Raw genomic sequence first — 16953 nt, forward strand, 5'->3', positions numbered from 1 at the left:
TTCACAAAGAATGCATGGCTGCTGCTGAAAATAGCAGACCTGGTTTGCCTTATTCTTGTTACCATCTAGTAATACTAAATGTTTTCCACAAGTAATAGCCAATGAAATGCATCAGAGTAGAAAAACTATCATGGTGATGTGCCATGTGTTTGCACTACTAGATATAGCTATGGGAGAGAAGATGCTGCTTTGGGTGGCAGCCACACTGTTATTGTAATCTCTAGCTTCAGACTTATTCTGCTGTTCCACAGATGACTGAAGCAAATGGGTTGACTGCCAATCACCCTGTAAACTTATTTTTAAGACTAGTCTAAGAACCGACATCAAATCCAAGTTTTTACAATCATGCTGTAGTAAGGTGCTGACACCTCCTCCATTAGTTTGTTATGAAGCAGAACCTTCATAGTTCGATTTAATGTTTCTCGTTTGAAAAAAAATCTAAAATACTTTTGCACGTAAAGAAAAACTAAAATTTGGTATGGTAGCAACTAAACTAATCAGGGCAGCCTAGAGAATAGGCTTTAAGTCAAAAATTGGTTTTATTGTAAATGACACATTCACAGAGCACAAATTTCTCATTAATGAAAGAAACATACATTTTTATGCAACTAAGCATTCTGATTAAAGAAATGTTCTTTCCCTTAGATGAGCCTAAACTAACCTAAATAAGCAGACAGGACAACAACAGAAGGAAACTTAAAATGATGACTTAAGTATATTTTTCATGTATATAATATTGTATTGTCAAATATGGATGAAATTGTCAGTGTATACAATATTCTATACTTTATACACAAACAACTTCATTCTTATACAGATGCAGAAACTGAGTGATCCTCAGTACACTGCAATTATTACCCCAGTCATTTGTAAGAGAAATGATAAGATTATTCCATAGGAAACCAGTTATGTAAAAAAAAAAAGAATTGTATCACTACAAATTTTTATTCAGAAGCCCATCTTTTTTAAAAAATTCATCGTGAACTTGTTTGGTCAAGTAACTACAACACTTTCTAACAGACAAGGTAGAAATGGCATGGCTCAGAATCGTCCCGATCTTTCACGATCTCTTGACCGCCTTCTATCACGTTCTCGGCCTCCACCTCCTCCTCCTCCTCCTCCACCACCACCACCTCCTCCTCCTCCTCCACCACCACGACCGCGATCTCTGGATCTAGAGCGACGCTCACGGGACCTTGACCTGGATCTATGCCTGGCAGAAAAAGATGAATGCAGTGGGAAATTATTTCAGACTGTGCATGTAGCATGGTGTTTTCAACAGATTTCACAAATTTCACAAACAGTGAAATTTAAAAACCATTAAGGACATCCTATAGGATTTAACATAAGGACATTCCTGACTTTGAAGCATTTGGAACACTTTTAGAGTAGTCTTGGTCTCAGTAAGTCCTCCTCCAAAGGCCCCCCCCCCCCAAACCCCTGGAAAGGACCCTGCCCCTCACCAACTTTTATTCACTGGAACCCAGCCTGGAATGCTGTGATTGTCTATTTTTTCCTGCAAACCTAGGGTATTCCCCAGTTTTTTAAAAAGATATGTCTGCCCAGTTCAAAACTCCAATCTCCAGCTTCAAGTACCCTCAGATTTGGCTGACTTCGCTATTAGAATATGAGCTGGTTCTTAAAATCATCTTAGAACATAAGATAGGGAATGAAATACCATCTGCCTACTGGCCCCCATGCCGCCACACCCCTGCCAACACACAGTGCTGCTCCCGGATATCACTGCCACCTCCTCACTTCTTACTGCGGCCTCTCTCTCCTCTGTCCCCTCTCTCTGCCACTTCCCCAACCTCTTCTTTCTCTTGCTCTTTATTTTAGAAAAAATTGACACTTCACTTCCAGGAGCCATCGAAATAAAACATTAAAAGCCACTATTAAAACCCCAACACAAAAATACAGACCATTAAAATACACCACTGACAGCTTAAAATAAGTTTACAGGCTAGAATTGTGTTAAAAGAATGTTGTCCCTCCTTCTCCACTCTTCCTCACTCCCTCCTCAGTTCTCTTGCTGCTGTCTCCCCCTCTTCTCAGCAGTCCCCCTTTTAGAGTAAAACGTTGCATGGGGTTGCTAGGCAAACCCATAACACTGGCCTTGAGATTCTGGTTGGCATTTTGTTTTTGTTTAAAGCTTTTTCTCATTTTTTGGATTTTTTTTGCAAACTTGAGATTTTCCCAGGGTATGCAGGGACCCCCCTCCACAACAATTTTACATATCTGTAGCTTCACACACTGGGACCATGCTCATATGGTACATTTTCTTTTTGTGTATTATTGTTGTGTGTCTGCTGAAATGACAGGATAATCCCATTCCTGAAGATAGATGGCTAAAGAAGCACCTGCTGTACATTTTGAGAGGCAATTTCTTCCCGTACAATGTTTTCAAGCACCCGAGAAACATGATTTTAGTATGGTAACAATTGTAAAGAAATCAACAGCAGCTGATATTGTATAGGCTTAGCCCCCTCCTAGAAATTTCCACAGGTTTAAGGAGGATAGAAATTTTCATCAATCTCCCTTTCCTGTGTGATAATTTCTCCCAAATCTGTTCCTGGAGGTTTCATTATTCCTCTGGAATAGCATTCTAGGCAAGATCCAAGCCATTAAGACCTTTCTCCATGCCTTGAGAAGTCAACATTCTTACCAAGATTACATCATCTAGAATACTTTATCAAGCAATCTTGACTTTACATTGAGATGGTTCTTTGAAATCCTGTTTTACTATTAAGTGTGTTGTGAACAAATCACATATATGTGCCTGATTCTGCTCCCTGCCATTTTTGATCTGCATACCCAACTGCTACAAGAAAACACCCTTAGTTTCTTACAATCTCTAAATGCCTGCTGATAATTTAGTGATTTCTGTCCAATAGCAATATCGAAATTATTTTCACGAATGCAGCCTGATTATTGTGATATGCTGATATTGTGTTTATTGTGATATGCTGATATTGTGTTTACAGGGACTATCAGTACTGAACTCTAAGTGAGATCTTAAAAGGCAAAATAAGCAGCGTTTTTTAGTAAATATCAAACTTGCTGTCCTACAGCTGAATCGCTTAAGTGACCAACAGGTCAGTTTTACTTAACTCTTTGGTAACCCTTATGTTCTTCAACCATAAAGTTATGGCACTATCACCTGTGCTGAAAAAAATTAGGTTGCAACTCCCATCAGAAATGCAACAGCAGCAACTTTTCAAATGCTGAACAACCAACCTTTAGGCAGACATTATTTGTATTCATCGTTAATATTAACGTTGTGAGATGAACCAAACAAGAAGTCATTAACATTAACTTATGGTTCTATATCAGTTTTCTTGTAGCAGTTGGGTATGCAGATCAAAAATGGCAGGGAGCAGAATCAGGCACAGATATGTGATTTGTTCACAACGCACTTAATAGTAAAACAAGAGACAAAGCCAAGGTGGTAATATTCAGTATCACTTCAATATTGCTGCTTGAACCAAAACTAAGAGAAAATGAATGTGTTTTTAAAAACATTCTTGGCAGTTTTCAAAACATAGGTACTTACTTTTTGCGGCGACGGCCATACAGCTCACGTCGCAACTCTCGAGAAATGGGTTTCAAATGCATAAAATTACAGAAACCTCCTCGTGTACATTCCCTAAAAAAAAAGGAATTTGGTAAGTTTTCAAAAAGAAAAAAGTTATAGCATTTCTACTCTGAAACAACTTTGTAAATGTTACCATAGTAAACAAGCTGGGGGAAAAAGCATCCAAAAAGACTTTTACTTACCCCATTTCATATTGGCGGCAGCAAGCTTCTCTGAAGTCTGTCACAGGGGAGAGCTCAGCATGAATTGGCTGTCCATTAAACCAGCGGTTGTTCAGGTCAATAACAGCCTTTTCGGCATCTTCTTCACGTCGAAACTGAAAAGGTATGTTTACAAAAATGAAATCTCTTTGATGTTCAGTGTAAATTCTTGAACCAGCCTCCTAGTTTCAGGGCTAACGGTAAATCTAGGAAATTGGCCTAGTTGGGTTGATTTACACAAAATGATTTCCAGGGCACTGAATATACAAGCAGCCATTTAATGTTTCTTAGAGAATATTATTGAAGGCTTTCATGACAGGAATCAATGGTCTATTGTGGGTTTTCTAGGCTATATGGCAGTTGTCTGGTAGTTTTTGCTCCTAACATTTCACCTACAGCTATGGCTGGCATAAAACAGTCCATACAGGAATAGTATGTTTTAACAGCAACAATCCATAGACAGTCATATTTAATACTGTTGATATGTGAATACAGAACTAGTCATAATTTCTTTTGTAATTCTCTTTATTTATTTTTATTTCATTAAAATATAATTCTTTTAGAGTTTTCTTTTTATTATGTAAAGAATTTTAACAAACCACATCCACTCTGCAAAACTATTTGCAAGGAAAAACTAGGACATATTTCATAGAATTTACTAAGCAGCTCCAATTATGAACCACATTGAGTTGTACACATAAATTAAAAACTTATATTCATAGTACTTCTAATCTGTAGAGCTAAGGTATAATGCATGGCCACTACTCAACAGAATGAGATACAGGATGGGATTGCACATTCCTACAGTTTCCCAGTCTAAAGCTTGGAAATACAACTGTAAAATCTAGGATCCAAACACATCCTAATATTGAAGTACTTCCACACCGAACTCCCTAGCTGGACCAGGGCAATAGTTCAGGATTAAATATCCAAAACCATGGTTAACATGCTGTAAGAACAAATTATTTTCAACACAGTAAAAGTTTAAAGTAATAAAAAGGAACTTTGCTTTCTCTATTTTTTATATTGGGCAGACTGATTACTATGCAAAAATATTTACTTAATGAAATAAAACAGTTTAATAAGCAAAAGTTCCACATATTTTTTCAAATACACAATGTAGTGCAATCTTCACTCTGATCAATACATTCAGATTTGTCTTCATATCCTACCTTAACATATACGTTTCCAACCAGATGATCACCAAGATTATCACAGACATTCATCTCCTCAACTTCACCGTATTTTTCTTCCATTTCTGTAAAAACCTCCTGAATTTAGAACAAACACAAAATACAATATTAATTTGATCTTTTGGGAGTTTATAAGCATTAGCAAGCATGTCAACTGATACTATTCACTGCAAATTTAACACTGAATCTCATTTTTCTGGTTCTTTCTTAGCTACAAGGAATTTTTAAGTCACATTCTAAGTGACTACATTTCTGGTTTTTTAATTAAAGAATTGAGGTGATTTGTTATCTCACATATGAAAAATAAAACTTCATTGTAATCTGTAAGTAGCTATTTTTAGATGATGCTAACAGCGCAAAATTCTTGTGATTGATCAAAGCCATTCCTCAAAGTCACACCAAGTGAAGAGCCCAAATTCTTCAGCAAGCTTTCATATGAATTCCCACAGCTTCAAGTCACCTGCACATCATAATTTATCCATCCAACCTCCTGCTTCTACTTATCTTATCTAATTATAAGTATTCCTGGAACTGAGATGGGTCCAAGATAGCCCTTGGACAGGTGGAAAGCACTTTTGCAGGGTGGAGAGGGGCTGTTCCTACACTTGCTCCTTTTCCTTGAACAGCATCGCCCCACACAGTATTTCATGCTATTTAAGAGTCACTTGGCCCCCAGAAGTAGCTTTTGGGTTGTGTGGGTAGAGGCAGATATGTTCAGTGACTGAGCTCTTTAGCTGTTTTTTTTTTTTGGGGGGGGGGGGGGGGGGGTTTGATCTAATACTATGGTACTTCCATGTACCATACATTGGCAATATCAAAGTGTTAAAAACAGTTCTTTAAATTGACAGGTATGACTGAAATTACTCCTGGTTTTCCTTTGTCTTCAAGAGAAGCTTTAGAATGTATAATTTCAATTACAATGAATGTTGCCTCATGTTCACATTTACACAATGCTTTCCAAAGTATTATTTGGTTTAACATACCTCAAAGAATTCATCATAATGCTCCTGCATTTCAACATCACTCACAGCACCTGCAAATACCAAGTCATATTAATTAAAGTCTATCTTGTAACTTTGCAAAGGACTCTGAGCACAACACAAAATAATCCTAAGAAAAATGTCAGAAGAAGCCATCTACTGGAGTAAAACATATGTAATACACAGCTAACCGTTATAAGTAAATCATGAGCAATTCTGCAAGTCCCTAAAGAAAAAAAATCACAGCAATGTTTAAAAGTTTTTATAACATCTCAGTGGAGGAACAAATTTAGGAGAAACTGGCTTAATCAATAGTAATTGATTGCATGATGAGTAGCTCCAGCTGTCTTAGTTTTAACACAGTAGGTTTTCATAACCACCTTTGAATTATCAGGAATCAAATAAGGAGCCAGCAAGACATTCTATAAGGGAATTTCAAGTAAAAGATTATTAAGTTTAAAAGCACATATACTAAAATTTACTTGCTGGCGTAATTGAAATTGCTCACAATCCATATAATTTACTGAACACCTTTATTAAGCGAATATATTTTTATTTTTTCAAAATATTAAAACTAGATGGTTAATTTTTCCCCTAGTTCCCTCATTGATCAATTTCGTTTTTCCAGTTTCCTGGAACAGTTAAAGTAACTATTTCTATATTATTTCTTGCCCTTAGCTGGCATCTGCCAACCCTTTTCATATGAAAGAAGGTGAAGGCTTTATATATTTCAAATAATATGTATGGCAAAAACTGATGGTTCTACAGCAGTTCAAAACACATTAATGCAATTTTGAAACAAGTTCCATTTGGGCCATCTGATAAAAGGCTTGATCAAATGGAACAATTGTGAAGAATATCCTTTAGAAAAGCATTTCATATAAATATTTTTTACGAACAGGAATCTTCAATATTCTATGATGGAAGAACTCAATGGATTTTTTTATACACCTATTTCTACTCATTCAATGAAAACAAACAGCCAGTTGGATCTATACCTGTGAAACTATAGCTACACTGAACTATGGCTACACTGGTGTTTACATTATAATTAATATGGGAATACATGTCAAATTACATTCAAAATATTGACAGATGTGTTCTCCATTAACAAAATGTATACTTAAAAACTTCTAAACTGCATTATAATCTTTCAAAACTGTATTATCCCAATTCTCTGCTACAGAGAATTAAATAGTTGTCCTTTATTCTAATACATGTGCCAACAGCAAAACTGTGCTGGCAGTATTTGAAAATATTATTTATTTGCTTGTTTCTGCAAGGTGAAAATCAATTGTTGCCATATAAGAACGTTAATACAAACATTCTCCCGAAAAAAACAACCCCCTAAACAAACCAAATTAAGTGATGGTGCAGTATTAGGCTGAATACACCACCAGAGAACTATTACTAGACACAATTGATGCTACCAGATAAACATCCTTGAGAAACAGAATAGTTAAACAATGTAAATATTTGCTTGCCAAATTATCTGTGACATAACATGCAATGTTTCAACAGCCAAAAAGCTGTTGGTTTGTTAACTGCAATTACCATTTGACAACAAATTTTAAACTCTTATGTTTGAAGGGGTAAAATGACTTTAAAAAAAGATTCGCTGCTATAATTACATTTGTTTAAGCCACTGATTCTCTTGGCAAATTAATATCAAACAGCTCCACAGCAGACCATGCAGCTCAAATATGCATTAGTCACCAGACTGGTGGAAACCTTAGTCCGTGGACAGATCAGAACATAAAAATGCATATTATTTTGCAGTGCAAGGAGGAACAGCACTGTAAATAGATTCTGGAGAACTGTAAATTCCCTAAAATAGCATTGTTTAACTGCTTAAGAGTAAATCACAGACTAGCTCAGTTCTTTACCTTTTACTCACTTCTACTGGTGTACAGTAGACAAGTGAGCTTTTGGAATTCAGAACTGTACAAGCATTTAATAATTAGTTCCAGACAATCATCACACTTTCCCACCCCACACTAGATAAAACATCACCAATTACCAATTTTAAAAGAAAGGAAGTAATTTTAAGTATCCTTATGCAGAGATTTCAAATGATTTCAACATCTACACAGTTGGAAAAGTACTTGAATTAAATATGCTGATGACCTAGTTTTAGATAATATTAAAGTATGGTATTAAATATATATCAAAAGCACTGAAATGATGGGGACCAGTGGCAGGTATGGGATTGACAGCAATGGCTTGAGGATACTTTTTAAAAGTGTCCTTTAAAAATATACACATATATATATATATATATATATATATATATATATATATATATATATATATATATATATATATATATATATGCTATATATATACTATATATATATATATATATATATATATATATATATATATATATATATATATATATATATATATATATATATATATATATATATATAAATATACATATATATATATATATATACTTATAAACATATAAGGGAGGTAGCCAAAGCTTCAGAAGCAATAAAATTTGGTGTAGTAAGGGGAATTAGGCCAAAAATTCTTGAGGCATTTAAATTAAATGTGGTCAGTTTGCTCCATTAAACTAAAAATGGTAGACCAGCTTCAGATGACACTGAGCTCTGACAATCAAGCCCAGGGAACCAGTGAAGGAACTTGTATAAACTTACAGCGCAAACCGTCAGCAGACTGGGAAGAGTTTTGAGGGTTACGGTAAATGTTCAAGAGGGCAATGGTCTGAAATACAAAACGCAACAACTTTATATTATGGAAAATAAGTTTAACAAGAAACTGGTTTCCTTGTGGTGATGACTTTTAGCTGAGTCTCAGCGCTGAAAGAGAGAATGTTATTTCTCCCAAAAGGGAAATATGTGCCACTCAACTTGTGAGTCTTCTAAATTAAAAAAAAGAGATTTCACAACACTTATTATTGTGTTTATTTAAACTGCAAACAGCACTTAGGTACTCCTTTTGTACTCAAGTGCAATTTTTATTAGAACCTTAAGTCACAAATATTCCTGTAACATGGTATTGTAAGGAACCAGTCTCTGCTATGACACACAATGATAATGTTGTCATGAAATCTCCATTCCCTAAGAATGTTAAGGTGGAACAAACCCAACTTTAACTTACCGTAGATGGCAAAAATGTGTGTACCTTTGGATTAAAAAAAAATCAAGACATTTGATAAATGCCCAGTGCTTACTTTGTAGAGGGTAACAAGGGAACACGTGTTTGTGTCTCACAGAAAAGGTTTTGAACCAAGAAATACAGCCAGTTCATCCTTACTGACCACCACTCTTTTTGCACAGCCAAAGGCATTTAACAAATTCTTGATCAGTATGTAAGAGTTCCGTCACTTGTCCTGTTTGCAACAGCTTTATGTCAGCAGCTCAGAAGCCAACATGATTTTCTTGTATTTAGGAATGGGCTCTTTAACACCATTCTTTAAAAAAATTTCTCCAACTGTGGGACTTACAGTGTGAGCCGTCAGCCGTCTGTGCACTGTTTTGGGGATTACGATAGATGTTTTGAATCAAGATGGTCTGCGGGGAAAAAAAATAAAAAGGGGAATTCTACTGGCTGCTGTGCATATAATAAGACAATTGCAAAGAGACAACTTTTTTTCTGAACAGCTTAATATTCCATTTTATTCAAGTGGTATGCTATTTTCTTCTCTTCAGAATTTGCTCAGTGTCTTGAAATACCAATCAAACAATTATGAAAACAGTGCTTGATTTCACCAAGAAACTGCTCTATTTTGGCTTTTCTAAGTAAATATTTTTAGTTCGGCTCCACAAAGATGAATTTGTCATCTAGTCCCTATACACTTTAAAATACAGCTTTCTAATTTTAACCCAATTCAGTACAGAGGCTTATTAAAAAAGTGCTGCACAAAGCCCATGGCATACAGCACCATCGTATCAAAAGGTCATAGCCACAAGCAATATGTTTCCACTTTCTCTTATGAAGCATTTTCTTGGTGGAATTTCTGTTTAAATAATGAGTTTCTAAGTGTCCACTTTTTGTAGATCTTTAAGGAAAGAATATCCTTTCAGTTTTTGTGCTTTCTACTTGAAGAATTTGCCCAGGCAGACTTGAAACCTTACATTTGTATCGTTCTTCTTAATATCAAGTTGTCTGAAAAAACAAACCATGTTTAAGTTAGTAATCTAACATCTCGGAGTTAAGTCCATATTAGTGTAAGCTGCTCAAAGTTATTCAAATACTGTTAGTTTGCATGAGCTTTAATTCAAACTGAACATACTACTTTCAGACTTTATTTCTTTTTATAAAACCAGCCAGTTTTAACACCTAGCCAACATCTGGACAATCCAAGCTACTTCAGATTTTCAATGTTTCCACTGAATGTTACTTTCAAAATTCTATGTTCATAGCATTCTATGTTCTACAGTAATCTCCTAATACTGCGATATAATCACAAATTATAGCCATAATTTGTTCAACGTCTTAGCATCCCAAAAAGCCAAACTACTTGATTTTAAGAAAAAGGGTCACTGTAATCTCAAATTCAATTACTTCATGTTATCTGGACTTAAGGCTAGCACAGCCTTCTGCATACATAAATGAGATATGAGTATTAAGAGACAGGTTTGAGGATCAGAATAATAGTAAAAATGCCAGAGGGAATAAAATCCTCTAGTCACTGTTAGAGCCTTACAGAGAGCCAGAAGCAACATTAAAAAATTAACTTCCATCACAACCAGCTTGAATGTACATGTGCTTGGCTATATGATCATTTATTCATTTTAAACAAAATGAAGCAAAATTCACCAAACATTTATTTACAAACCTTCACTCATTAGAAAATGGTCTGCTAGGAACTTCAGACAAATGCCACTATAATAACTGCCCTGTATCTCTTGAGAAGTGGTATTTTAGAATTCTAGAAACAGTATTTTCCAGTGGTGGAACCTGGCCTTTGGAATGCCCTCCCTCTTCAGGCTCAGCTAGTACCTATTTTACTGTTCTTTAGGTGCCAAACAAGTTTTTTTAAAAAACTTGAGCTTTTAATCTTTTAAAGCTGTTTTTGTAGCCTTTTTATAGCTTGTGGAATTCATTATAAATATCATTTTAGTCTACTGAATATTGTTTTCATTGTTATAACGTTGTTTCATTATTACTGTTTTACTTTTAACTTTGTGAAACACAGCATCTAAGTTTTCTGTGTAAACTTTATTGTTGCAGGAAAATGGGTACAATTTTTCCTTTTTTGTCTTTTTACAGAATTTTTTTATTAGACAAAAACTGAAGATTTTGATCACACTTAAAAAAAACCCTATACACCTGTATCACAAGAGTCACATGCAGCGCACAGTATTAACTATTTGCCACATCAAATATCACTAAAGCACCATATCAAACCAAAGATCACTATCTGACCTCTAATCCTGGTGAATGAAGGGGAACATTTCCTGTAACCATTAAAGGTGAAAAGAATTTTAAAAGGCAGGTGAGATAAATAAATGAGAACCTCAGAATAAATCTATAAACAAAACCTTTAGACATATGGAAGTTGAAGTTGTGTGTGGCAGTTTTACAGATAGAAAAATAACACAAACCTGGCTAAATGTTGGTTTATTGTGAAGTCGAGAACACCGGTCTCCATGACGACATGCTCCAATTTTGAAATAAAAAGAACAGTTGACTCTGAAAGCAAAAACCACAAATCCATTGTATGTATGCAAACTGACACAATAAAATTAAATGAGTTTTCTAGGCAGCTCACTGAGCGATGAGGCTGCTGCTCTGCAAGCTATCCAGAAATATGACTACTTTGGTAAGTGAGGGACATGCATATTTAAATATGAGCACATTGTGTGCTTTATGTTGCATCAACTATTCATTAGATATGTGGCTTTTCTCCTTCCAGTTCAGAAATTTCCCTTCTGCTAACTGCAAAAATAAGGCAACAGTGGTTAATAACGTTAGCTTCCAGCAATGGAAATCAGACCAGTTTAATTAAGGAAAAAGGATACCTTCAAAATTAAAATGTATTTGAATTTTAGAAGATATCATGAAGATTGAATTCAAACAATGTAACAGGCCTCTGTCTGTAAGGGGCATGTACCACTTCTGTTTCCTCACTCTCCTTTTTTGGGGGGGAGGGGGCAATGCTTCAGTAAGGTTTAAAGTACAAATTTACATGTCTACATTCTAAAACATATTGCATTTAAATCTGATTTCGCCTGCATAGCAAACAAATGCTGCAATTAAACCAGCCCTGTGACCCAACCCCAAAATGGTGATTAGAGATATGTTTCTGAATGTGGTGTTCAAAGCAGTGAAAAAGTTCTGCTCTTGAAATGTCATCCTTGTTTCTGAATGCATAGGTGGGATCCAGCAGGTTCTCACAGGTTCCCGAGAGTAGGTTACTAATTATTTGTGTGTGCCGAGAGGTGGTTACTAATTGGTGATTTTGCCACGTGATTTTTGCCTTAGTTACGCCCCTCCTCTCAGCAGTAGCGCACAGAACTTGAAGCAGTCTAGCAGGAGGTGCACCGGCGTGCGTGGCAGCCTGCGCCTGCGTGCATTCATTTCCCGCCCAAGGAATGGCGCAGCGGGCTGCGTCCTTGCCACAGCCCCGCCCAGGAATGCCCCGCCCCCGGAATGCCCAGCCATGCCCCCGTTGTGCCCCGCCCAGCCCCATTGGCGCTACGCCAGTTTGAATCCCACCTCAATGGGAACCTGTTACTAAAATGTTTGGATCCCAACACTGCATAGTACGCTGTTTCTCCAAAAATAAGACATCCCCCGAGAATAAGACATATTAGAGGTTTTGCTGAAGTGCTAAATATAAAACATCCCCCGAAAGTAAGACATAGCAAAGTTTTTGTTTGGAAGCATGCCCATCGACCAGAACACCAGAGCATGCAGCTGTGGAGCGGAAAAATAAGACATCCCCTGAAAATAAGACATAGCACATCTTTGGAAGCAAAAATTAATATAAGACACTATCTTATTTTTGGAGAAACACAGTAGTAAAGACATGAACTAATTTTAACCAAACTAACTTGTTGCTGTATTTGAACAAACTGCAAACCCTGTGAGTGGGCTAAGAAATGGCAAATGCAGTTCATTGTAGCAAAATGTAAAGTGATGCACATAGGGGCAAAAAATCCAAACTTCACATACACGCTACAGGGGTTAGTGCTATCAGTCACAGACCAGGAAAGGGATTTGGGTGACTTAGTTGATAGTTCCATGGGAATGTCAACTCAATGCATGGCAGCTGTGAAAAAGGCAAACTCTATGCTGGGGATAATTAGGAAAGGAATTGATAATAAAACTGCAAAGATTGTCATGCCCTTATAAAAAGCAGTGGTGCAACCGCACTTGGAGTACTGTGTTCAGTTCCGGTCGCCACATCTCAAAAATATCAAAAAGGATATTGAAGAGATAGAAAAAGTGCAGAGAAGAGCAATGAGGATGATTGAGGGACGGGAGCACCTTCCTTATGAGGAGAGGCTGCAGCGTTTGGGACTCTTTAGTTTGGAGAGGAGACGTCTGAGGGGGGATATGATTGAAGTCTATAAAATTATGCATGGGGTAGAAAATGTTGACAGAGAGAAATTTTTCTCTCTTTCTCACAATACTAGAACCAGGGGGGATACATTGAAAATGCTGGGGGGAAGAATTAGGACTAATAAAAGGAAACACTTCTTCACGCAACGTGTGATTGGTGTTTGGAATATTCTGCCACAGGAGGTGGTGATGGCCACTAACCTGGATAGCTTTAAAAGGGGCTTGGACAGATTTATGGAGGAGAAGTCGATTTATGGCTACCAATCTTGAACCTCTTTGATCTAAGATTGCAAATGCCTTAACAGTCCAGTTGCTCGGGAGCAACAGCCGCAGAAGGCCATTGCTTTCACATCCTGCATGTGAGCTCCCAAAGGCACCTGGTGCGAGTAGCAGAGAGCTGGACTAGATGGACTCTGGTCTGATCCAGCTGGCTTGTTCTTATGTTCCACTGAGGAATAGGAATTTAAAAAACCTCTGCCTTATAGCTAATTATCTAGCCCAACAGTGTCTGAGATAACTAGAAACTGGTCTTTAAGGTCTCTAGTACAGAAAAAAAACTTCACCAACATCTGCTACCTGTGGTCTTTCAACTGGAGCTGCAAGGGATTGAACTGGGCACCTTCTGTATTCAAAGCTCATACTCTGCCCTTTACAGACTAATACTGTTATAATATAGCCTGTTCATCAGAGACTTGTCAAAATGTGACCATTCTAGCAGTCCCCAAGATGTTCCTGTTAGAACTTGTGGTTTACTAAACCAGCTTATAGTTCAAAATGATATTACTTATTTCAGGAACAACCACTGTAATGAATCAGTTGCCTTATCATATTATCATCTCAGAATCAGGAATGGTGTAGACTACAAACCATAGGAAATGAAAGCCCTCATAAATATCTGAATGAATTTTCTTCTCCCAAACCAAAACCATTTAAATTCTTTCAATTTAAAACACAGTTAAATATAACAAGAGAATATGCCCCTTGAATATCTCATAGTCAAGAAGATTTGCGGTTAGATCCTATGACTCCTTTCTGCTAACCATTCCTTCAAGGGAGAAAGACATCTTCTAATGAAGAGTAAAATTTTCTGATTAAGGAAACCTTCCTCCGGTATGTGAACAAGTAACTTAATTGAAAGGAATCATACAATTCAACAGAGTTTTTAGATAGTAAATTGCAATTGCAAAAGGGGCATTAATCATACTTCTATCCTACTCATAAGCCTCAAAATGCCACCTTGTTTTAAACACGGGAAAGCCAGTATTTGGTAAATCCTGCAGCTCACATTATACATAAGGCAGTTCAAAATTTATACTGTTATATCAGAAAGACCCCCTTTTCTCAATAGCTTGCTTACTTTCTGGGAAGAATTTAAATCCATAAATACCATTTAACATTACTTGCAGTCTGTACATTGTTTATTCTCCCAATTCCCTCCCCTAACAGCAATTAATCTACCGAAATCTATTACACCAAAAAACTCTGCCTAATGACTATATTTTACCACTTTCATATTTTGAGAAAGAAATAGAAGGGACAAGTTAGAATTGTTTTGTGCACTGGACACAGATTCTCACTTGGCCTGAATCAGCAATGGTCACTATGAAGGAGTTCTACCTTCCTCAACTGTGGGCCTGGGCACATATGGACATCCACATGTTGCCAGACATGGACAGAATTTTAATTTTATAGATTTCTATGCTACTTTTTCACAATCATACTCATGGCAGCTTGTATACACTGCCATGTGCATTTTTATATGCCAATACAAACATTTAGACTTGCTTGGCACAACATCATCATGAGCTCCTAGTGTGGTCAGCAAGTCTCAATCATACCAAGACTGGCAGTGAAATCCTAAGGACATTTTCCTGAGAGTAATCCCCACTGAGCCCAGGCTACCCCAATTGCAGTAGATTTTGGAAGGTAATGAGGGTCAGCCCTAGTTAGTACCTAAAATCTAGGGTTGCTATACTGATGCAGGCAATGGCAAACCACCTCTGAATATGTCTTGCCTTGAAAACCCTTACCATGAGCCAGCTGTGACTCGACACCCCAAACAAAATTCCATGGCATATACTGGAGCAATAATTTAAGTAGACCTGTTTAGAAATGAAGTGTAAAAGACTGGGATTGAAATCTTTAATCAATCCTGTACCTCAGTGGGTGATCTTCTGCAAACCACTGTCCCACCTAACACTCCCTTATAAGGTAGGCTAAACTAGAAGATTAAAGAAAAACATAAACTGTCCCATTATTTTTTTAGGATATTAAACAATATACCGCGGTAATGGGGGGCGTTTTTCCTCGTTTGCTGCAGGTGCTGCCTTCTACCAAGGCTAAGTAGAATCATACTCATATATTCAGGTCGCCCCAAGGAGATATAGAACTGCCATATGTGGAGCACAGTCCTCTCTACTTCGTCTTAGCCTAATAGACTGCAGAGAATGGAAGAGAATTCCCACGCACACACAAACATTTTATTGCAAAGACTAGATAAGGGGCAAGGAGAGACAAGGAATAGCGTGCAACGCAGACAGCCTTTCCCACCGCAGAGGAACAGATGGGGGGCGGGGGGAAGCGGAACTCGCTGCTGCTGCTGCCGCCAGCCCGCCATTAGCGCCTTTTTCTCCCCCGGAAGGGAAGGAAAGGCGCGTGCTCGCTGTGACCGCTGCCCGCCGCGCTATTTGGGAAGGGGGGGGGGGGCGTTTCGCGCGCGTGCGCTAGCAAGTCCTAACCAGGAGCGCCACTGAAGTTGGCACAAGGGAACCCCCAGCACTTGCAATGCAAACAAGGGACTGAAGGTTCGCGGTTGAGGATTTTACGGGCAGGACGGAAGCCCACTCGCCCCTCCCCGCCCGATTTTCTGCGGGCGAGTGATCGCGCGTGTATTTCTGCAAGGAGAAAAAGGCTCCTCGTGGGAAACTATTGTTATACCCAGCCCCACCGCGCCGTCGTCAGAGGCCCCGCCATGCTCTTCTTCTGCCCCCCTCTCTCACGCCGACCCTCATATGGAACAAGACGAGTCCCCGGAAGGCGGGGGAACCGCGACTCACTTGTCTTTCTCGGTACCGAAAATGGAGGCCAGATACTCCGCCATCTCCCACACTCCGCCTCACCCGGCCGACCACCGGACTACTCGGCACCCAGAGCATACGTCACAGCACCGCGCCGGAAATGCCCGCCACGCCATGCTCGCTAGAACGATCGAATTCCAGCGACCAATCACAGTCGAAAGATTGGGCTACGGCAAGATATTATGCGCATGCGCTCAAGACCTCCTCGATTCCCTTTTGTGGTTTTCTGTTGTCCGCCATTCCGGAGGTGCCTGCGCGACATTTACAGTATAGCGCTTATTCCTCTTCCATCCTCGCGTGGTCACCCTTCTGCTGAATTTGATATATTAAAAAGAAAAATACTTCCAAGTATTGCAACGGCAGTTT

The 16953-nt window shown here is 38.0% G+C and overlaps 1 protein-coding gene across 3 annotated transcripts; it reads right to left on the reverse strand.

Moving 5' to 3' along the window:
• Positions 1–520: 520 nt before the first annotated feature.
• Positions 521–16713, reverse strand: U2AF1 (U2 small nuclear RNA auxiliary factor 1). Of its 3 annotated transcripts, none has more exons than XM_048493751.1 (8): positions 16567–16713; positions 11548–11635; positions 8635–8701; positions 5972–6021; positions 4968–5066; positions 3778–3911; positions 3554–3646; positions 521–1213 (listed from the first exon to the last, which is right to left on the reverse strand). In XM_048493751.1, the coding sequence occupies exons 1-8, from the start codon at positions 16608–16610 to the stop codon at positions 1042–1044; spliced, it is 747 nt and encodes a 248-aa protein (XP_048349708.1). In that variant the 5' UTR covers positions 16611–16713; the 3' UTR covers positions 521–1041. The 3 variants fall into 3 exon arrangements, with proteins under 3 accessions (XP_048349708.1, XP_048349709.1, XP_048349710.1); XM_048493752.1 differs by lacking the exon at positions 8635–8701 and adding an exon at positions 9444–9510; XM_048493753.1 differs by lacking the exons at positions 11548–11635; positions 16567–16713 and adding an exon at positions 9444–9479.
• Positions 16714–16953: the final 240 nt, after the last annotated feature.

The sequence above is a fragment of the Sphaerodactylus townsendi genome, linkage group LG04, assembly GCF_021028975.2.
Source record: "Sphaerodactylus townsendi isolate TG3544 linkage group LG04, MPM_Stown_v2.3, whole genome shotgun sequence".
Classification (NCBI taxonomy): Eukaryota; Metazoa; Chordata; class Lepidosauria; order Squamata; family Sphaerodactylidae; genus Sphaerodactylus; species Sphaerodactylus townsendi.

Coding starts and splice junctions, on each gene's coding strand:
- U2AF1 (XM_048493751.1), bottom strand. CDS start 16,610: ATGGCGGAGTATCTGGCCTCCATTTTCGGTACCGAGAAAGACAA. Junction 6,022..8,634: donor GTCTGCTGACGGTTTGCGCT/GTAAGTTTATAC, acceptor TGGTATTTGCAG/GTGCTGTGAGTGATGTTGAA. Junction 3,912..4,967: donor TTGGAAACGTATATGTTAAG/GTAGGATATGAA, acceptor ATACCTTTTCAG/TTTCGACGTGAAGAAGATGC.